General features: G+C 44.6%; 2 protein-coding genes across 4 annotated transcripts in view; both read right to left on the bottom strand.

Moving 5' to 3' along the window:
- The window catches only part of LOC106562039 (protein C-mannosyl-transferase DPY19L3), a 40,375-nt gene extending 36,592 nt beyond the window's left edge, over nucleotides 1-3,783 (bottom strand). Inside the window, exons 1-2 of one of the 3 annotated variants that reach the window (XM_014126567.3) lie at nucleotides 3,664-3,783; nucleotides 2,308-2,428 (exon numbers count right to left, since the gene is read on the bottom strand). In XM_014126567.3, coding sequence (XP_013982042.2) covers nucleotides 2,308-2,419 — 112 coding nt within the window. In that variant the 5' untranslated portion in view covers nucleotides 2,420-2,428; nucleotides 3,664-3,783. Of the gene's footprint in view, nucleotides 1-2,307; nucleotides 2,429-3,498 lie in introns of all 3 variants that reach the window. The other 2 variants (XM_014126565.3, XM_014126566.3) reach the window with 2 other exon arrangements.
- Nucleotides 3,784-10,007: 6,224 nt separating this feature from the next.
- LOC106562038 (zinc finger protein 507) lies at nucleotides 10,008-22,531 on the bottom strand. The gene is made up of 7 exons (XM_014126563.3): nucleotides 22,397-22,531; nucleotides 18,883-21,029; nucleotides 18,325-18,442; nucleotides 17,780-17,891; nucleotides 15,805-15,909; nucleotides 14,298-14,432; nucleotides 10,008-14,136 (listed from the first exon to the last, which is right to left on the bottom strand). Exons 2-7 carry the CDS (start codon nucleotides 21,025-21,027, stop codon nucleotides 13,701-13,703), a joined length of 3,051 nt encoding a protein of 1,016 aa, XP_013982038.3. The 5' UTR covers nucleotides 21,028-21,029; nucleotides 22,397-22,531; the 3' UTR covers nucleotides 10,008-13,700.
- Nucleotides 22,532-23,150: the final 619 nt, after the last annotated feature.

Here is a 23,150-nt window from a genome sequence, read left to right as displayed (position 1 = left end):
ACGTGGGCTACTTTGGCATTGTTCCAGGGGCACAAGAGCTTAGTATGACCTTCCTGAACACACTGGTAACAAATGGGAGCTCTGCCTGGGGGCCTAGAGATAGGGCCTTGACTAAAATGACTATCCCCAGGAGTGATAGGCTTGCCTATGGCTGGAGTAGTCTTTAGGTTCTGGAAGTACGGTGTTTGTTGACCCCTGAGTTCTTTGGCCGCTTGCCACTTGGCATAACTCCAGGGTTGGTCTCGGCATCAGGCAACCACAAAGGTGTCAGCATGGGCTGCAGATTCAGCAGTGGTTGCCGTGTCATGCTCCCTGGTCCACGCAGACAGCTCCGGCACCAGCATGCGGAGGTGCTGTTCAAGGATAATAGTCTTTCCTACTTGCGTCAGTCTTGTTAGCGGGCGGCACCCACTTCCCATAAAAGTCCTTCAAAAGGACATAGAGCTCCTTGGACGTCTCCTCTGGCTCTACCTCCAGGGAGCGAAAACGCTGTCCGTAGGTCTCTGGGTTGATACTGTACTATGCTAGGACAGCCTTCTTTAACTTTAGCATAGACTAGTGACTCAGTAATGTCCATGTGAACATAAGCACTCCTAGCCTTACCAATAAGCAATGTGATCAATCTGATTGCCCTGTCTGCTTTTGGCCACTGACATAGTATTGTAAATCTCTCGAAAGTGGTTCGATAATGTCATCATTGTCATTTAACTGCTTTAACCTGGACTCTTGGACCTGTATGTGGACTTGGATTAGGGTCAGATGGGGAAAGATACTGGTCAGTCTGATCAGGGTTAAGGTCATCAGGGCCCAGAGGGCCACCAGGGAGGGAGCTTGCAGCTCCTAGGCCAGTATCCCTGCCGTCAACCTCAGAAGAGCCACCTAGTGCCTGGTCAGGGACAGGGGTCATCCTGCTCAATTCCTCCAGCTGCAGAAGCCCAAATTGGTGCTGCAATGCTTTCCACCTTTGCGCCTGTCGATCGGCCTTCCGGTCAAGCCTGATGTTGCACATCTGAACAGGAGGGTCAACTCCTCCAATGAGGTCCCACCTGGATTGTCTGGTATGGGCTCTCCTCACTCACCCCCGTCTTTGGCCACACCTTCCACATGGAGAGGTGGTGCCGGTCCTGGTTTGTCTTTGTCCCTTTCGGTCCCATGGTTAAGTTCTCTTGTTTTGTCAAAAACAAAAAGAGAAAAAAATGTATCTAAGCTAAACTACCTCTACTCAGTGCCTTCTACTGGTCGTCCCACCACTGCCACCATGTTAGGGATGACCAAGGAGGCAACGAGAGACACAGAGGGTGCAAACAACGTAAGGGTTTTATTTTTCAAATTTGCTAAATACTATTGATGACTAGAGAAAATAAACCAAAATGCTTTAAAATAGACAAACTGGATAAATTAAGTCTCAAAGTCTCAACTGTCCTAAAGCCTCAACTTAAAAAAATAATAATAAAAAAAACTGATCTAAGGTGCAGGAACAGGATGTAAATAACTTAAGTGACAAGAAGGGACAGAGAGAATATATGTGGAGTAGCCAGTGCCATTCTCTACCTGAAGGAAGGTTCGCAAAACATTCATTTTAAATACACATCGTCATGATATAAAGTTTAAAACGTACTGATCAGATTTGAAATACATAAAGTTATTTTAGCAGTACACAAAATCAATGAATGAAAGGTACTTTGCTATTGCTATTTTAACACGTCAAGGGAAAAGAGTTCCCCCGCGGTGACTAGAGGGGTGGCATTTCCCAACGACTCTCTGGAACCATACTTCAGTTTCGGAATTCCGCTTTGACCTCCTTTACCAGAACACAGCCGGCATCCATGCTGTGCAGACATGGTGCCCGTAACTACAGCGACACGGCGGAAAACAAGACATTATATTAGACCTTATACTGTTTGTTGATCATCACGGTTAAATTAAAGTTAGATGGAGTTAAATTATACCAGTGACTGTTACAATGTAAACTATGAAGCATGCATTCAACATAGAGAAACGATGAGAACAAATGGCAAGATAGTATTTCAGCAATAAAGTTATGTATGGGTTATAAGAAACAAAAGCAATTGTGTCACGTCCTCATTTCTATATTATGTGTATATGTAACTGGGATTATTGTGCTGCTAACAGCTTAGCTTCCTCCACTGTCCGACTGCCCCATACTGGTCTCAAACCAGTGAACCTCTGCTTCGCAAAACACATGTGACCACCCTCCTTGACAACATTCAAATGGGTTGAGACACGCAAAAGGTAACGGTTGGATGGCTCCATCAGCAAAACGTAAACACTGAGGATGACACTAACCATCTGAAGACCTCTCTAAAGGCTCTGCTGAAGGGTTGAACCTCTGGTTCAGGACTTCTGGACCAGGCTCCTTACTTCCTTTGCTGCCCTTCCTCTGCCTAAGGGCAGTCATGGTGGCTCACTGAAAAAAAGGAGGGGCAGCTATTAGTCTTCCACACAAGATAGGGACGTACACACACAGCCAAGTACCTGAACTCCTCCACGGAGTTGAGAGCAGACTAGATTTTTATTAAATGAATCTCTGACTCCTTCGATTCTCTAATTGCTATGCGCTGATACGTAAACATGTTTAATTCTTAAACCCTTACCGTGTACCTATGTTTATCCTGTTGTTGAATGCCTTTGCTGAAATCCATACTTTTTAATAAAACGTTAATCAAACACAATCAGACTGTTTCCTCATTGCTGTTGCTCTAAGATGGCAACTCGGCATGAATGCACATCTGCAAATTGAATCTCAACAAGGAAACAGGCTGTAGTTGTATTTCATTAACATTTTTTTTAAAGTATGGATTTCAGCAAACAAAGAAAGGCACACAACAAGAGGACACACATAGGTACACAGTAAGTGAATGTACATTTACACCACACACACACAGAGAGACAGAGAGAGAGAGAGAGATTGAGAGAGAGAGAGATATTAGAACGTACATTTAAATGCCTAACATGCTAAGAAGGAACCATCCATTCACACACAATAAAAAATAAAAAAAAGACCAGTTAAAACAACATCAAAAAGTGTGATTCTGCGATGTGGCTCCTTGCCTCCTTCAGTAGGCTATTGTCCAATGATATCCCATCCTATATAGGCTATGACATTGGAATCATTATGGACACCTGGAGTATAATGCAAAGCATCTCTCATATTTATCATGTGTCATTGTATAGATGCTATTGCCTTAATTTGAATAGCAAACAGTAATGTTTACACCGTTTCCCCATGGGTCGGACTGCAAATCAACGTGTCCCCCGATGTCATCAAATGTCATCTATCGAAAGTGTGTCGCGTCTCCATCATCCTATGCTACCGTTACAATTTTGCAAAAAGAAAAACACATAAACACAAAAACATTTTTGTGGTAACCCATGAAAAACCGCAAAACAAACTACACAATTGTCTCATGCTTTTCATTCATTCGCTGTTTTCATTCATTCACACAGGCCTGGGTTGCAGCGGCATTTCCTACTCACACCGCTGCTAGAATGACATGAAATTTCAGATCCCATCACTCGCTAATCTCGGTCTCTTCGAATGGACAGCATCAGCATCGGTTTCATACTCGCTCGATAATGAATTTCGCTTTTGATAGCAACAAAAAGGATTTGATTACACTTGTTCATACATTTAAGCCTCACCCTCGACGGTGCTTGCAATCCCTTATCGGATGTCCAAAGGTGTCTACTCTCTCCCTCCCACGGACACTCGATACATGCGTAGAGTCTCTAGTTTAGTCGAATACAGGCTTGAAGCAACGAGAGAAACTTGAAACAAAGGGGGAAAACATATTTGGTTAATATGCAGAGACGAAAAACTGCAACTTTTTTTATGTATAAATGAATAAATAAATAAGTATAATTCTGGTCCTACAAAATCGATACACAGAACACACATTATTAACCTGAATGTCAACATCAATAAAAAAAAGCCAGAGACTCACACAATTGTAAACCGTTTGTATACATCTTACATCCAGAATGTAGCCTAAGTACCACCACCGCTAAACAAATCAAAATATATTTTATATTTGAAATTCTTCAAAGTAGCCACCCTTTGCCTTGATGACAGCTTTGCACACGCTTGGTATTCTCTCAACCAGCTTAAACTGGAATGCTTTTTCAACAGTCTTGAAGGAGTTCCCACATATGCTGAGCACTTGTTGGCTGCTTTTCCTTCACTCGGCGGTCCAACTCATCCCAAACCATCTCAACTGGGTTGAGGTCAGTTGATTGTGGAGGCCAGGTCATCTGATGCAGCACTACACTCTCCTTCTTGGTCAAATAGCCCTTACAAAGCCTGGAGGTGTTGGGTCATTGTCCTGTTGAAAAACAAATGATAGTCACATTAAGTAAAGTGGTTGTTCCACTGGATATCTTAAGGTGAATGCACCAATTTGTAAGTCACTCTGGATACGAGCATCTGCTAAATGACGTAAATGTAAGTGCAAACCAGATGGGATAGCGTATCGCTGCAGAATGCTATAGTAGCCATTTTGGTTAAGTGTGCCTTGAATTCTAAATCACTGACAGTGTCACCAGCAAAGCACCCCCACACCATCACACCTCCTCCTCCATGCTTCACGGTGGGAACCACACATGCGGAGATCATCCGTTCACCTACTCTGCATCTCACAAAGGCACGGCGGTTGGAACCAAAAATCTCACATTTGGACTCATCACACCAAAGGACAGATTTCCACTGGTCTAATGTCCGTTGCTCATGTTTCTTGGTCCAAGCAAGTCTCTTTTTATTATTGGTGTCCTCTAGTAGTGGTTTCTTTGCAGCAATTCGACCATGAAGGCTTGATTCCTCATGAGAGCCAGTTTCATCATAGCACATGGTTTTTACAACTACACTTGAAAAAACGTTCAAAGTTCTTGAAATGTTCCGTATTGACTGACCTCCATGTCTTAAAGTAATGATGGACTGTCGTTTCTCTTTGCTTATTTGAGCTGTTCTTGCCATAAAATGGATTTGGTCTTTTACCAAATAGGGCTATCTTCTGTATACCACCCCTGCCTTGTCACAACACAACTGATTGGCTCAAACGCAATAAGAAGGAAAGAAATTCCACAAATTAACTTTTAACGAGGCACACCTGTTAATTGAAATGCATTCCAGGTGACTACCTCATGAAACTGGTTGAGTGAATGCATAAAGTGTGTAAAGCTGTCATCAAGGCAAAGGGTGGCTACTTTGAAGAATCTCAAATATAAAATATATTTTGATTTGTTTAACACTTTTTTGGTTTCTACATGATTCCATGTGTTATTTCATATTGTTGACATCTTCACTATTATTCTACAATGTAGAAAAGAGTCAAAATAAAGAAAAACTCTAGAATGAGTAGGTGTGTCCAAACTTTTGACTTGTATTGTATGTGTTAATATTGTACAGATAACAGGTGATGATAATAGTAGCAAATACATGTATGGTTATATTTGTGAGGTATATGCTGATACTAATTATTTACGAATAGTGCAATGAATCCCTAATATCATATTATTGAATTATTTATTTTTACAGGGAGAGCATGTATTTTTATTGTAGGTGCTTTAATGTCAGAATTATGCAGAGAACACAAGCACGCATGTACACACGTACACACACACACACACACTTTGTCACCATTTTTTTATACATTGATTTGTTGGTTGCAAAGGGCAAGTTTTTCGGTTTGATATTGATATATTTTTTGTATTGAATTTTGTTGGGTAGTTATTATTAAATACTGTACCAGTTCCTTATGAAAATAGCTCATTCAATTGCATGTCATCTTTATTATACTTATAATGAATACATCCCCATTGGTGGAAATGAATTATCCATAAACCCCAGGACAGCGCATAGCCTGAAAGTCCCCATTAGAATACATCTCATACTTACATTAGCCAATATTCACTACATCGATCTGAAATAATGACCACTCCATATTTTATTGTGCCATATACATTTTTAAAGATCAAGTTATGTCACTCCAAGATGGGGAGTAAACAAGTCCAAATTGAATCATTACATTGTATGGAGACCCCATAGAATTTCTTTGAGATATCAGACATTGTAGAGGACAAGAGAGAACTCTCTGGGCATCCAGATGGGGAAAATAGAAAGTGCAGCTGCTGACATGAAAGGGCTGAAGATTATCAAAGAGATTTAAGAAAATAAATTGGCTTGCCGCTTGTAGGAGCACAGGATTATGTGGGAAGAAAGGCGTAAATGTTTAATGGCTATCCTTTTTTTCATGGAAGGTGCTTGTTTGTCTTGGTTTCGTTCTTGATAAGCACAAAGGAAAAGTAGGTTGCGCACTCTCTCCCTTGCTCCCTCTTCTCTCAATTCCCCAACTCACTCATGCCATCTCTGGGAAGTTCAAGAAGTAAGACTGCGAGTGAAAAGCCTTGGCCTATAAAAGTTAAACCTTCATCTTTCCCAGAAGACCCTATTGGAATTCTTAAGCCATGGGATAGAACATTCTCTGTGATTTATTCTTTTTACTTACTTGAACACAAAAGAGGGGTTTTAGAGCTTGGGATCTAAACTGTAAAGGCCTGAAAGTCACTTGAATTGAGTGTGAGTCCAGAGTCCTTCTTTTCTTAATTTTTTTCAATTTTGTCTTGATCTCCACTTTCACGGGGCCCATTAAAGGTTTAGGTAAAAGCTTGATCTTGTAAACGAGTGAGTTGGTGAAATTATTTTTCTTAGCTGCTCTGAGAGGCGGTCAGGGTTTCATGTAAAATGAAGGGATTATAGAAGCAGACATTCTGATTCCCAATGAGGAGAATCCATCCTCTGCTTATCACTACACTAGCAGCTCGGGGTTACAGCACTTTAGAGGGGAGAAGCACAACCATATGAAAAGAAAACTTCCCTTACCATATTGAGTTCAATTCCAGATCAATTTGCTATGCTCATCTACATTTTAATATTGTCTGGATACCCCCACACTGTCTGTGAGCCTAGGACTGAATTAGCCTAAATGTGAACCTGACAATAACACTTTTAGCACCTTGCAATACAGTCAGCTTGCTTCTTCCCTCTGTAGTGCAAAACTAGTGTTACTGCTATGAGATGGGGACCACCCATGTTGATGGATGTCCTAATCTAACATGTTGCCTCTGTGGTAGAATTTAAAAAGACAATCTGCAGTAGAAACAATAACAATGCGACACCCTGCCCCTGTTTTGGTAAAAAGCTGAGGAATGGGGCTGGAGAAATGTAGCCACTCTCAAATTCAGAGCTATGGAGGCAGATCAGGATGTCTTGCTCCCAGACAGACTAAACAACTTCTTTGCTCGCTTTGAGGACAATACAGTGCCACTGACACGGCCCGCTACCAAAACCTGCGAGCTCTCCTTCACTGCAGCCGACGTGAGCAAAACATTTAAACGTGTCAACCCTCGCAAGGCTGCCGGCCCAGACGGCATCCCCAGCCGCGTCTTCAGAGCATGCGCAGACCAGCTGGCTGGTGTGTTTACGGACATATTCAATCAATCCTTATCCCAGTCTGCTGTCCCCACATGCTTCAAGAGGGCCACCATTGTTCCTATTCCCAAGAAAGCTAAGGTAACTGAGCTAAATGACTACCGCCCCGTAGCACTCACTTCCGTCATCATGAAGTGCTTTGAGAGACTAGTCAAGGACCATATCACCTCCACCCTACCTGACACCCTCGACCCACTCCAATTTGCTTACCGCCCCCATTGGTCCACAGACGACGCAATCGCAATCACACTGCACACTGCCCTACCCATCTGGACAAGAGGAATACCTATGTGAGAATGCTGTTCATCGACTACAGCTCAGCATTTAACACCATAGTACCCTCCAAACTCGTCATCAAGCTCGAGACCCTGGGTCTCGACCCTGCCCTGTGCAACTGGGTCCTGGACTTCCTGACGGGCCGCCCCCAGGTGGTGAGGGTAAGTAACAACATCTCCACCCCGCTGATCCTCAACACTGGGTCCCCACAAGGGTGCGTTCTCAGCCCTCTCCTGTACTCCCTGTTCACCCACGACTGCGTGGCCATGCACGCCTCCAACTCAATCATCAAGTTTGCAGACGACACTACAGTGGTAGGCTTGATTACCAACAACGACGAGACGGCCTACAGGGAGGAGGTGAGGGCCCTCGGAGTGTGGTGTCAGGAAAATAACCTCACACTCAACGTCAACAAAACAAAGGAGATGATCGTGGACTTCAGGAAACAGCAGAGGGAGCACCCCCCTATCCACATCGACAGGACAGTAGTGGAGAAGGTGGAAAGTTAAGTTCCTCGGCGTACACATCACTAACAAACTGAAATTGTCCAACCACACAGACAGCGTGGTGAAGAAGGCGCAGCAGCGCCTCTTCAACCTCAGGAGGCTGAAGAAATTCGGCTTGTCACCAAAAACACTCACAAACTTTTACAGATGCACAATCGAGAGCATCCTGTCAGGCTGTATCACCGCCTGGTGTGGCAACTGCTCCGCCCACAACCGTAAGGCTCTCCAGAGGGTAGTGAGGTCTGCACAACACATCGCCGGGGGCAAACTACCTGCCCTCCAGGACACCTACACCACCTGATGTCACAGGAAGGCCAAAAAGATCAAGGACAACAACCACCCGAGCCACTGCCTGTTCACCCTGCTATCATCCAGAAGGCGAGGTCAGTACAGGTGCATCAAAGCAGGGACCGAGAGACTGAAAAACAGCTTCTATCTCAAGGCCATCATACTGTTAAACAGCCATCACTAACATTGAGTTGCTGCTGCCAACATACTGACTCAACTCCAGCCACTTTAGTAATGGAAAAATGTATGTAATAAATGTATCACTAGCCACTTTAAACAATGCCACTTCATATGTTTACATACCCTACATTACTCATCTCATATGTATATATTGTCCTCTGTACCATCTACTGCATCTTGCCATCTTGATGTAATGTATCACTAGCCACTTTCAACAATGCCACTTTTATATGTTTACATATCCTATATTACTCATCTCATATGTATATACTGTACTCTATACCATCTACTGCATCTTCCCTATGCCGTTCTATACCATCACTCATTCATATATTTTTTTATGTACATATTCTTACTCATTCCTTTACACTTGTGTGTATAAGGTAATTGTTGTGAAATTGTTAGATTAGATTACTCGTTGGATATTACTGCATGGTCGGAACTAGAAGCACAAGCATTTCGCTACACTCGCATTAACATCTGCTAACCATGTGTTTGTGACAAATAAAATTTGATTTGCAGAGACTGACATTCCATTGTGTCAAAAGTATAGTTTCAACCGTGTTTGTTTACAATTACATTGTTTAAAAAAGGATGGAGTTAAACAAGCTTATATTTTGGGTTCTGATGGGGTAGGACAGTTGAACTGAGCTCATAAGGCTAAGGTTTCCAAAGGACATCCAGCCAATTTGACAACTGTGGGAAGCATTGGGAGTCAACATGTGCCAGCATCCCTGTGGAACTCTATTGACACTTCGTAGAGTCCATGCCCTGACAAATTGAGGGTGTTCTGAGGACAAAAAGTGGTGCAACTTAATATTATGGTGTTCCTAATATTTTGTACACTGTGCATATGAACACACATTTTTTGAAGTTTAGTAACAATTAATAAAAAATGCGTAAAGGTTAAAATATGACAATTTTACTAAAAACTTTTTCAATAAATAAAATTGTTTGACAACCTTGTTTGTAAACTTTCAAATGATATCAAACTCAACCGTTTATATTTTTCAGTAATGAACACATGACTGTCTCATGGTAGAGTGGGGCTATGCAAAATGTTCAACTCTTAGGACCTTTAACTCCTGAATGTTTTGGTATTCAGGTCCAACACGTCCCTTTCTGACCACTTCTACTATGGGCGAACACGTATGGAAGGTTTCGTTCAAATCAAAAGGGGTGCAGTCAGAAAGTGATTAACAAAATTCATATGGAATGACCTATACACTTGTTCAATAGAAAAACAACAACAGTTCATCCACAAAGTATTTATTACAAAAATACATTGGCAAAGTTCTGACATTATACGGTCTATGATGCACAAAATAAATAGATAGCAAGCATCGTTCTGGGGCCTACGGAGCAAATACACACTGAACTTGAAACAAGTTAAGCACTGAGCAGCGTTAACAGTGTAAAAGTGAGAGATATCACCTTCTCTCCTTTGGTTTGAAATGCATGCAGCTCAGTGTAGTAAAAAAAAAAAATAAAAAAAAAAAATAAAAAAAACACTCCCCGCAAATACATTATAGCCAATTAAAAAGCCCACCCATTTTTCAACATTTTAGCAAATGTATTTATTTCAACATCAAAAAAAACATGGACTTAGTGTTTTTTTTCTTTACAATATATTTAAAAAATAGATTATAAAAAAAAATGTCAGTTTGCAATACTACAGTATTTCAACTAATTATGTACAGACCCATTCCACTGGGCACTGACGTCAATTCAACATCTATTCCACGTTGGTTCAATGTCATTTTATTGAAATGTGGAAATAACGTTGCTCCAACCAGAGCAAGGCGTGGCGTTACAGAGGCTATTCAGCTTTGACTGAATAACACCCATGACCTCCTTGGAATATCATTCTGAACAGATGGGAATGGGCACAACAGCACCCACGGGCAGACACAGCCTATAACAAACAGCTAGCTAATGACTACAAGAGAGACTCTCTTAGAGACTTAAATCAAAAAAAGGCACAAACGTTGACAGGATGAGCAAAAATAGCACATTAAAATGTCTTTGAAAATGCACAATCTATTGAGGGTTACCCATCACACCCTGTAGTTGAATGAGTAGGGACCTGGGGATAAGGGTTGGTTAAGTCAAACAAACATGTCAAAATCATCCACATCAGATGTCACATATCCTATAAGAACTTTTCCCTCCCATCCAGGTTCTCACGTCATTTCATCGCCTAATTTCTGAAATGAAAGCCAGAGTGGTAGACTCACATGGATGCATCACCGTCTGAAATCGAACATTTCCAAATCAAATAGACGAATAACAAGTAGTATAAGAGATGAATAAGCAGAGTAGTATATCTAATTGAGTATGCAATTTCGCCAGCAGACTGGACATAAACTACCGAACAAATGTATTAGCACAATTTAGTCATGGATTGTGTATGTGTGCCATTCAGAGGGTGATTGGGCAAGACAAAATATTGAAGTGCCTTTGAACGGCGTCTGGTAGTAGGTGCCAGGCGCACCAGTTTCAGTGTTAACTGCAACGCTGATGTGTTTTTCACGCTCAACGCTCACAAAATGAACAGATTTAGTCCTGGATCTAAAGCTTCAAGTTCCTAAATGTAACAATGTAAATATTGAACAAACAAACAAAAGCTAAGCCCTCCCGAAAGAAAATTCAAAAAATGGCTTCACAAATTAAATTTAGCCAACTCTGCACGGTTAAAATGAACCTTAAAATAACCTGAAGCTTTCCCACAAGAAATACGACGTCAGATCTATCCAAAACTATTTGCACATCTGACCCAAAACCACCAATCAATTCACTTAGGCCCATAATCAGTTCCCTTTCTCACTGTGTGGTCTGCCAAGGTAAGTAGATTATTAGGCTCTCAGAAAGATACAGTAAGAAGCTGCACTACAGTACGTCCACTAATAGAATCATACGAAGCCGCTGTCATAAACCCTGATAGATTATACGTAGCAGAAAGTGGCCTATGATCAGCATGAGGTTCTCCCTGGTTGTCTCTTGCTTTAATTCACTGAACCACTCATTAAAATGCAAACTATGTCAATTGGGGCGGGGGAATGAAGTGTGGTTTAAAATGTAGACTGTCACGGTGTTCCTGACATTAGTACTTTGAATTGTAAATTAACGTGAGAATAATCTTCCATTATAATAAGAATTTCAGCGTGCGGAAGATAATCATTTCATTTATTTGATATGTTGAGCTACACAAATGCAATCCAGAAATCCCATGAATTATGGATATTTAATTTGATCATCATTTCCTACACCTATCCGTCTATGTAAAAACAGTAAGGGCACGGAAATGATTTCCAGGTCACCACTCTGCATACCAAGCATGTTTAGTGTGAAACTAAATGGAACGGTGAGTGAAGTTTGGAAATACTTTAGCAGAGGTAGTCAAACAGGAAAACACCTATTCGATGTCAGTCTACAGTAGCCTATAGGCCTATCACTTGAAAAGCTGGTCATATGTCACCCTCCGCTATTGGTCAATACAGCACACAGAGATAGGAATAGCAGGTTCATTAATAGGTTTAGTATACTAGCACACTGCTCTGGGCTAGGATGACAATCACTCCAGCCATCCATTATCTACAAGTGCTAGGCCTATATGGAGAAACTTTGGAAACTGCTTAACATAATCAAGTGATCAACTTGGCAATTATTTAGCTAAAACATGAATCTAGAAATGATTATCGTAATCAGAACAGTAATACGTTCACTGAAGTAACTACAAGTAGCCTAAGCTAAACACTGTTGGGTGTTGGCTGCAATCAAAGTTCAATGATTGTCCACTTACCATCTCGCCACCATAACACCTGGGTCTAATATGACCACTAATATGCACCATAATTGACTGATCATACTGTAGAAATTCCTCCCTAACTTATTTCTGCCTCAAGAAGCCTTGACGCCGTGGTGAATGTTGGTAAAACAACAACTTGTTACCAGCCTATCTATCCTACAGATTTAGGAAACCACCCCCAAGTGACCCACCATTACCATAAACGTACCAGAGGTCCAATAGGTCAAAATAGAATCAAACAGTGAATTAAATAAAATAAGGCTTTTCCTTTGCTTCGACATAACGGAAACCAACATGCATAGGCCTACATTGATACATATTATTAACCAGTCTGGTCTCATAGACTAGACGTAACATCGGAAACGTAAATCCAGGACACTCAAATTAGTATGATATGTTACATTTCGTATGGTATGTATTCATTTGTGGAAGTCAATCATCCATTTCATAATGATATGTTAAGAACTACAATTTGTATTATATGTTACGAATTTGCAAAACGTACAACATGTTATGAATTTGCTAAACGTATGCAATCCTACAAATTCTAGCTAGGTGGGTAACATTAGCCGTTACAAATTTGCAAAATATTGCATGTCTCAGGTTTATGTACAGAATAATACGAAATGCTCTGAGACCAGGTTGTATTAACCCATTTTGAATATAGCTATGATGAACACAACATGCAAGTAGATGGCATCTCTGTATAGCCTAGTGCAGGTGCCACAGATAAACTATAAATGTGAAGGATTAAATATATGAAATTATATTACAGTATTTTAATACAAAAGCTGCCATGTGGTCAATATGTTTGCTGAGCAGAGTGGACTGAGCTCCATTTGAAAATATGGAAATGTCTGTTTTCTGAGGTATTAAATGTGTCTGAACTTGTTCAGGTATGACATTTTACTGCAACGCCTTGAAATTGGAGTTCTCCAATTTCCTGTATGTCTGAGCTCCAACTGATACACTTTTTGTAACCTTCTGTTAAGTACATAAAATGAAGAACCAGAAAACAAGATGCACAGTACAGTACTTCCCTGTTAAAATCAGACTCAGTGTGAGTGAGGGGGTAGGTTCCTGGTTCTCTGTTGGGGTAAGGTGAGGGGTGGGTGGGGGTGGGGGGGTAAATGCTGTCTCACTGTGCTGTGCTGCCCTCTGCTGGTTGGGCTGCTCCCTGCTGCTGCTCCTTGTTCAGGATGATGCTGATGATGTCTCCCTCATGTTCCTTCATGTGCTCCATCAGTCTCTCCTTGCTGGTAGACTCAAAGCCACAGATACAGCAGCAGAACAGCAGCACACAATACTCCATGCCGGCCCGGGACTGGACCCCCTCCTTCCCTTGGGGGCTGTGCTGGGGGGTGTCGCTCTGTGGGGCCTGCTCTCTGGAGGACCACTGGATGAGCTCCGTTGTTGGCCCTGAGCCACCGCCAACCACACTGTCCACAGGGACCTCTGCTAGGGGGGTTGGGTCCACAAAGACCCTCTCCTTTTTCTTCCCACCCTGCACCACACCAGACTGCTCTGCCACTGCCTCCCCCGCTGCTGAAACCTTCTGCGGGGCACTGGGGGAACTACAGCCAGAGAGAGACAGCAGGCTCACCATCAAGACAGAGATGTGACCCTACACATCCCGGTTCACTGGGACCCAAACATAGGCTTCAGTCTGACTAGAAGCTTTACAGATGGTAAAGGCAGACCGTTAAAACTCCAACCCCCATCACCCCCTACTCACCGGACGCTCTGGGAGATGGCCTCGTTGATGGCCTTATTCACCTGCTCGTAGTTGTAGTTCTGATCGCCAGCGTGCTTCCACATGTGAGACTTGAGGGACGGCGGGTGACTGCACACATAGCCACACAGTGAACACCTGAAAAACAAAAGGAGTACGTGAGAGGGGGAAAGAGGGAGGGAGAGGAAGAGAGAAAAGAAAGGGATCAAGTCTGTAGCAGAAGCAGCTGATTTAATATGCTGCTTGGGGTCCACTAATCCCCTCAACTCCATCATATCAAAAGGGATCAGCTGCACTAAAGACTCCTCAGGGAGAGACCTAGTGGCACACATGCTCTGATACTGCTTATCTGTACTGCTCTACGTCATGCTCCAGCCAACTATATACCCAGACATCCTCCATATCAACACTAAAAGGAGAGTTCATTATGAGTCCTTTCTGATGGTCGATGAGATGGGTTCTTCTTACACTTCAGCTTTTTCCTCCATCCCCAGACTCTTTCGAAGCACATAGGCCTACTTTCTCTACCTCTCCCACTCCCCTGCCCAGGTCTCCCCTATCTGACCTCGAACCCCTGAGCTGGTCCTCACCTGTACTGCTCCAGAAGCTGAACCCTGACCCGGTCCTCACCTGTACTGCTCCAGAAGCTGAACCCTGACCCGGTCCTCACCTGTACTGCTCCAGAAGCTGAACCCTGACCCGGTCGTCACCTGTACTGCTCCAGAAGCTGAACCCTGACCCGGTCCTCACCTGTACTGCTCCAGAAGCTGAACCCTGACCCGGTCCTCACCTGTACTGCTCCAGAAGCTGAACCCTGACCCGGTCCTCACCTGTACTGCTCCAGAAGCTGAACCCTGACCCGGTCCTCACCTGTACTGCTCCAGAAGCTGAACCCTGACCCGGTCCTCACCTGTACTGCTCCAGAAGCTAAACCCTGACCCGGTCCTCACCTGTACTGCTCCAGAAGCTGAACCCTGACCCGGTCCTCACCTGTACTGCTCCAGAAGCTGAACCCTGACCCGGTCGTCACCTGTACTGCTCCAGAAGCTGAACCCTGACCCGGTCCTCACCTGTACTGCTCCAGAAGCTGAACCCTGACCCGGTCCTCACCTGTACTGCTCCAGAAGCTGAACCCTGACCCGGTCCTCACCTGTACTGCTCCAGAAGCTGAACCCTGACCCGGTCCTCACCTGTACTGCTCCAGAAGCTGAACCCTGACCCGGTCCTCACCTGTACTGCTCCAGAAGCTAAACCCTGACCCGGTCCTCACCTGTACTGCTCCAGAAGCTGAACCCTGACCCGGTCCTCACCTGTACTGCTCCAGAAGCTGAACCCTGACCCGGTCGTCACCTGTACTGCTCCAGAAGCTGAACCCTGACCCGGTCGTCACCTGTACTGCTCCAGAAGCTGAACCCTGACCCGGTCGTCACCTGTACTGCTCCAGAAGCTGAACCCTGACCCGGTCCTCACCTGTACTGCTCCAGAATCTGAACCCTGACCTGGTCCTCACCTGTACTGCTCCAGTAGCTGGACAGCCTGGTGCTCCTGGGGATGTCTCCTCATGTGGCTCTTCAGGCTGTTCATGTTGGTCGTGGCAAAGTCACAGCTGCAGCACCTACGGTACCAGAGAGTGGGCCAGAGTTAGAGGGAATATCTCTGGACAGGCCTAGTTGTTTGACAGTTCATGTTGTGCTTGGCTGTTTATGCTCCGTTTACTATTCTGTTTTGGCTGGTACAGCAGGAAAAGCCTGGAGGGCCATAGTGTTGTCTTGACGGCTATTTTGTTTCGAGGCTAAGCTGAAAGTGTAGCTGGCAGCACAATGTTCAGAGATGCGATACACTGTGTGGCTCAAATGGATAAGATGGCCTTAGTTAAAAGGCGTGTGCTTCCCTGTGGAGTGGTTTGAAGTGAGTCAAGGATACTAAAGCACAAGAGTAGAAAGACTGCACTCCCCCGCATGAAAGGGCTCTATTGAGGGTCTATAGTGGGGAAAAATGAAAACAAACTAGATGCGTGTGGCCTTAGAGAATAAGATCCCCCCCCACTCAGACATCAGACGCTGCCTCGAGAGAGCGTGTGTGTACACAGAACACGGCCGATCCGCTTACATGGGTGCTGCGTTGAGAGAAATACTCCAGCTGTAGACTGCAGCCAAGGTTGATCTTTACCTAACACTCACTGCCCCCTGCTGGAGATCTGTATCATAACATCTAGATTCTATATTTTTTAAATTTAACTAGGCAAGTCAGTTAAGAACAAATTCTTATTTACAATAACAGCCTACCCCGGACGAAGCTGGGCCAATTGTGCGCCGCCCTATGGGACTCCCAATCACAGCCGGATGTGACGCAGCCTGGATTCGAACCAGGTAGTGCAGTGACGCCTCTTGCACTGAGAAGCAGTGTCTTGGTTAATGGATTTGAGGAAGCAACAGGATTACGTCATCGGTAACATGGAAAGAGGTGAATTACTGGAAAACTAAAATGAACCTAATCTAGTTAGAGCGGTATCATCTGTCGGACAGCAAGAGCACGCAGCTCTCAACTGGTTGTCGCGTGGAGCACCTCACAGAAGAACGACGCCGGTAGGGTGGGTAGGTAAGATGTTTCTACTTATATCTACCTGCGACTGCTAACTTAGGCAGCAATGGGTATGCTAACAAGGTTTGAAGTCTTGGTTGAATCCAGTCATCATGGGCTGTTTGAGTAAGGAGAAGAAAACAAACCTTCCCAATTAAAATGGTGACTGCAAAGTAGGCCTACCTGGCAGAATGATATCATCATGATTAGTATCAGTCGGAGGGCATTGGTTTTGCAAACTCTGCCATCACGTGCAGGCTACACTGGAGGCCTACATTGTACAGTACAGAAATACCACTAGGCAAACAATGGTCTCTTGCTAGATGCACAATTGAATAAAAGGGCAACTACAACCTCCCCAAAATATTTACCAGACCTGGTTTAATCATTGTTGAAAATGGAACATCCAATTGTTCTTGTTTTTTCTATTTTCAAAAAGTGTGATCTTGAGAGTGAAAACCTGAATATGAAACTGATTTTACAGGGCCCTACAACTGTAGACTGCTGACTGTTCAGAATGGCTAACAATAACAACCTTTTTGAGATTGATTGTTTTCATGGAAAAAAATTATTGTTCAATGTGAACATGATATTGTTTGGAAGTTAGAATTGTATTATTTGTGTATGGAGGGTGGATTATTATAGGCTAGCTTGCCACAAATGAAAGATAAAAATCACCTGATATTGGAATTATGCAAGCATCATCCACTATCCTGTGAGATCTTGACCCAGGCCAGTATCCCCCCCCCCCCCCCAATTCAGGCCAGTAGCTTTTAGTTGGCACTGGCCTGGTGTGCCACTGGCAAATTTACTTGAATGTCAAGTCCAAAGGAATCCAGATTGCAATCACGATGAATCCTATTGACATTATAACAACACACAGACAGTAGAGACCCAGCACCAACCTGTAAGGCTTGTCAGAGTTATGGATCCTCCGGTGGTTCCGAACGCCAACGTACGTGGAGCTGCTGTAATCACACACGTCACATTTGTACACCTTCTGCGAACTGATGGAATCTGGAGAGAAGGGGAAAAAAGTACACTCATTAAATATTGTGGACAAAGGATGAGGTGCCAATAAGATTAAACGATCAAAACGGGTAGTGGAGAGGATACTAAGTGAGAAACAGTCTTTGATTTAGAGTAAAAAGACAGATCGTGTTTGGTCAAGTTGAAAAACACACTTGGCGCAACGCTCACCATTAAAAACATGATTTTATTCAAGATTTTTTATTAAAGGCTTGACGGTTCTGATGAAGGCCATTGATGAAGGCTGAAACATCAAGCTTTTAATAGTCGCCTAAATAAAATGCATTTTTAATGGCGAGCGAGCGTTGCCCTTTTAACTTTTGAATGAATAAAACATTTTTTGGGGGTTGCACCTCGACTCACGTTGGTCGAGCGCCCGCCACTTCTATCCATTGAAAAATACATTTGACAAATTCCTCACCGTCATTTGTCATCTTTTCAGATTCCTCCATGGTCGCCGTGGTTTCAGTGACAGGGGTTAGTGTTGCGTTGGTGTCGCCCAAACCGTGCTGGTCTCTAATGTGGTTCCTCAGCTGACTCTGTGGAAAGGGTCAGTAATAAAACCAACAGTAAAAATTTTTTTAAAAATTACGATATCTTCTGGGGCTGAAAAACAGGCTACCCTCCCCTCTCTAAAAAATGATCTCTGATATCTACGGAGTCCGAAAAAACCCACAGAATGACGTCTGCAGAAATGGACGAGGTGTCTCATGAAAGTAATGAAATCAACAGGCTAGTTCTCTGCTCCCTGAATCAAACTAAACTTCTTCTACTGCACCAACCAGACAAACGTCCATCTCAACTCTCACTTCAACAATCAGTTCATCTTAAATGACTGTAATTTGGGTCATGGAGAAACAAAAACTCAAGAGCAATATTCTCTCCTAGAGGAGGAGCCACTTCAATAATACATTCCTGCCCAGGGACATTGAGGCGCACAGTCTGTCCTAATTCTGCTCTCTTCAGTCCTTCTACTCACTTTGTAATAGAAGGCCTCAGTACACTGCTTGCAGTGGTACACCCTGGTCTTGCAGTGGTTGATCATGTGGCCCTCTAGATCTTTGCTGTCCAGGGCGATGTGTTCACAGATGGGACACTGGTAGGGCTGTCTCTGGCGGTGTACTCGCAGGTGCTGCTTGATGTAGCCCTTGTTCCCACTGCTGTAGCGACAAAGGCGACAGCGGTAGGGCCTCTCGCTGCCAGGGACGTAGTCCACCAGACCCCCACCAGGGTTACCCGGGTCCCCCCCTCCACAGTCGCTGACCTCCCCAGCGTGCTGGCTCTGGGCGTTGTCCTGGAGCTCCTTCAATATGTCCTCGTCTGAGGCGTTCTGGTCCGAGCGCTCCTTCAGCCTCTCTATGACCGTCAGCAGGGACAGGCTGATGCCAGCCTTGGCGGGGCCCTCGGCCAGCCCGTCCTCTCTGGACCCCTGCAGCTCCAGGTCTACCAGTGCTGACCCCACGCCTGCCAGCTCCTCTACCACTGCAGGGGCTCTGTCGGCTGCAGCTGCTGCAACCGTGGCCATCTCCAGGAGCCTCTGGCCCGTGTCCGGGCTCTGGGAGCATTGGCTCACGATGCTCCTGATGTGCTCCGCGGTCCTCATAGGCATGGCCACCAGGGCTTCAGCAGCCAGGGAGTGTAGCCTCAGAGACTCAGAGTGGGTCCTCCTGCGGGCTGGGGGAGCGTTCTCGTCACGTGGAGGGTCCGTGGTGGTCTGCTGCCTCTCGCTGTTGCTCCAGCCAATCACCACCTCCTGCTGCTCGTCCTTGTAAGCAAACATTGGCTGGTTCTCCACATGGCCCGCCTCCTTTGCAGCCAGCAGGCTCTCGTCTCTGCCCACCTCTGGGTTGGGGAGGAGGGGCTGGGTGGCCACGGGTTCCTCTGCGCATGGCAGTCGCTCCACTATGACGTTGACATGGCCGGCACTGTTGGGACTGCAGCTGATGATCTTCTGGGCTGACGACAGGAGGCTGTCTGTTGTGCTTGTAATATGATGACAGTCCTGCACAACTTCCACCTCCGTGGTCACCTGTACCTCCAACACTGGCTCCTCAGTGACAGAGTCTTTAGATAGCCTCTCCACTGGGCTCTCCTCTGTGATTGGTTCTGTCCTGGCCTCATTCCCACACTCCGCCACAGGGGCACAGAGGTCGATCTGGAAGGTGGACATCTTGTTGAGGTTCTGGGAGTTCTCTGGGACCGGGTTGAGGACCACTATGGCTTCCTCTGCAGGAGGAACTACAGGAGGTGCTGGCGCTTCTTGCCTGGATGGTGCCACTGCCTCGTCCTCAAAGATCGGGTAAGAGCAGTCCACCAGACCTGCGTGCTTCCATGCATGGGTCTTTAGCATTCGCTGCTGTCCACACACATAGCTGCAGATCAGGCAGCGGTACATCCCAGACTCCTCATAGCTGTACCACTTCTTCTTAGCAGGGATCTCCTCAGCATAGTCCATGGCGGTTTTGAACACAGCCTCCTCCACACTACCCCCCATCCCTAACCCTAAGTCCTCATTCCCCTCGCTGGCCTGCTGGCTGGATACAGGGTTCTTGTTAGAGTTGCTGCCGTCAAAGTGGAGCCTGACGTGGGCCTCTAGCTCCTCCTGGTGGCTGGAGGTGAAGCGACACTCAGAACACATGAGGATAAGGTCACTGTGCTGCTCATCGTGCTGCCGCAGGTGCTCCTTCAGTAGGCTCAAGGTCGGGGACAGGAACCGACACAGGCTGCACTGGTAACAGGTGATGGTCCTACCGCTGCCAATGGGGGCACTGTTGTCTGGCTTGATCTCCTCCTCTTTCACCTCTTCCTCCAACTCCCGGACTCTCTTGCAGGGGGAAGACCCACCACTGCCCTCCCTGATCTCTGGGACTCTGATGGAGGCACAGGACATGAGGGCTCTCTTCTTCCCAGCCAGGGTACATCGACGCGGGCGCTTCTCCACGATCTTGCTGAGCTTCTCGATCACCTCGATGAGGGAGTCTGCGGCCTGCTGCTGCCTCTGGTCATCATCCCTAGGCTCCATCAGGGTACCTGGGGGCGTTCCCACCCTTTCAGGGATGAAGATAGTCTCCTGTTGGCCTCTAGAGAGGGGGAGCAGGATGGCAACTCCACTGCTGTCCTCCATGCCTGGAGGAAGCAAAACAAGCCTGTTAAACTACCACAATCAGCTTGGCATGCATAGCACAGGAATATGATCCCGGCTAGTAAACTCTTAATGTCTCTTACATATATCGTATTACTCTCTTTCCATCTTAGACACACACAAACAAATGTTGACAAAATCTATTTAGGCCTACACTGAGAAAGAAACCAGTTGTGTTACTAGGTTCATGACCTAGCTGGGGCAAGAGTTCAAAACATAACAGGGGTCACAGAGTACACACAGAGTACAGTACTAAACTTTGAAAGTCCCAATCAAAGTCCTAATTTAGTTTTACTATTCCTTAATCCAATAATCATGTTTTGATAGAAAACACTGTGGTAATTCAGTCAAGCAGATCAATGATATTTTAACAAGGATGAATGATTATTTACCAGTGCCACATTAGAGGAAGAATTTCCTGTGGTTAAGCACATTAAGTCTGCAATTGGTACCACACTTTCCCCTTTCTGACCACAATCAGGTTCCCTTCTCTTTGGGTTCTGCTTTTAAGTTATAGCCTACGCCTAAATATCCCTGAACTTTCTAAAACTTCGTAAATAACAAGGTTGTCAACAAACAACACATACAAAACTGTATAGCGGCAGAATATGATACCGGGTATGGAGTGGGCCATTTAAATACGTTTTTTCACTCACTACGTTTATTCCAGAAAATGTCTGTCCTCACTCTGGAAGCCCATGGACAAACATTAAGAATAAGCTACGTGGTGAGTTGATGCCTAATCGTCAACTAGTTCAACTTCACGACGTTTCTGGAACAGATTCCTGTCGGAATGTTCCACAAATTATACCCACCCGTTTGCACAATCCACAAACTACTGTATATTAAGTGATTGTTCAAATCGAAGACTTTCAAATAATGTTAAGGTTTTAGCTAGGGTTTGGTAGCCAATTTGTTAGCTGACCACTTTGGCTTAGTAGCTAGCTAACTAGTTGAACAGGGATATCGATATGTGTGCATGACTAGGGGGACTGCCCTGACATAACCGGCTAAAAATAACATTTCATACACCGATGCGTGGATGGTTGACGAAAGCAAAATAATGATCTGGAAAACCTTATAGATGGCTAAATGCCGGGTAACATAGCCACAATAATCGCGTAGGTGTGTCGATAACATGGGAGTCCAACGCTAGAGGTATACATTCTTTATCTGGAAAAAGGGACAGGACATGCACTGTACATGACAACAAGCCAACCACTTGAAGCTAAGCTAGCACACGAGTCTCTCACACACACTGTAAAAGACATCTAGCAATTTAATTGGCTTCCCGTTTAATAAATGGCAACGGGTCATGCGACTTTTATGTGTCGGTTAGCTAAGTACTTACTGATCCGGCAATTCTGAATGATCTTCGGCCTCAAACCATAAAAATAAAAAACCCTGTGCTTTATCCTTTAGCAGTAAAAAAGTGGCCTCTGTCTCTCCCACTGCAAAATGGCGAGGATGGAGAACGGATCACGTGACTCAAACCGAACCGGTCAGGTGGCCAACATGGAATCCGTATTTTGAGACAGAACCATCGGGTGGAACCAGAGACCCCACCCCCCAAAAAACAAATCCACTGAACAGTTGCTGACAGAATTGTTTGAGTGTGTAATATGTGTAAATTCACAAGTAATATGACTTAGTATAATGCAATTAAGCACAACATGTAAACGCATATCAAATGGAGGTAAAGCGCAGGTGCAGCTCTGTCACTGAGGACTTTATGTTCAATGTGCTATGTCGTGCATAGTGACCTTCATTTCTCTCCCAAATATATTTTACATCTAAAACTTGCCCTTCAACTTCTATTCACCACTCATCCCACTAGTTTGTGTAAATCTGTAATTGTATGGCGCTCAAAGGTGTTAGCATGATAAAATGCTGCCATCTGCTGCATTTTAAATGATATTGAAAAGCTTGTTCAATTGCGTGCATGCCAATAGGTCAGATTTACCAATTAATTTACCAATCGCATAATGTTTTGTTTGTATTCCAATTGTGATTGGTGATTGGTCCTTAACCTAGGGTTTCCTAAAGTCGGTCTTGTGGGCCGCCCTTGGTGCACGTCAAGCGTTGAATATTTTAATCAGCTGTGT

Source organism: Salmo salar, chromosome 11 (assembly GCF_965601325.2).
Source record: "Salmo salar chromosome 11, fSalSal1, whole genome shotgun sequence".
Taxonomy (NCBI): domain Eukaryota; kingdom Metazoa; phylum Chordata; class Actinopteri; order Salmoniformes; family Salmonidae; genus Salmo; species Salmo salar.
The sequence above is the reverse complement of the archived record's forward strand: the minus strand, read 5'-3'. Positions and strand labels throughout refer to the sequence as shown.

What these genes read in the sequence shown, in the direction of transcription:
- LOC106562038 (XM_014126563.3), bottom strand. Translation starts at nt 21,027, where the DNA reads ATGGAGGACAGCAGTGGAGTTGCCATCCTGCTCCCCCTCTCTAGAGGC. An exon ending in CTGAGGCCTTCTATTACAAA is followed by an intron (nt 18,443 to 18,882) that starts GTGAGTAGAAGG and finishes CCCTTTCCACAG; the next exon opens with AGTCAGCTGAGGAACCACAT. An exon ending in GCCATCTCCCAGAGCGTCCG is followed by an intron (nt 14,137 to 14,297) that starts GTGAGTAGGGGG and finishes CTCTGGCTGTAG; the next exon opens with TTCCCCCAGTGCCCCGCAGA.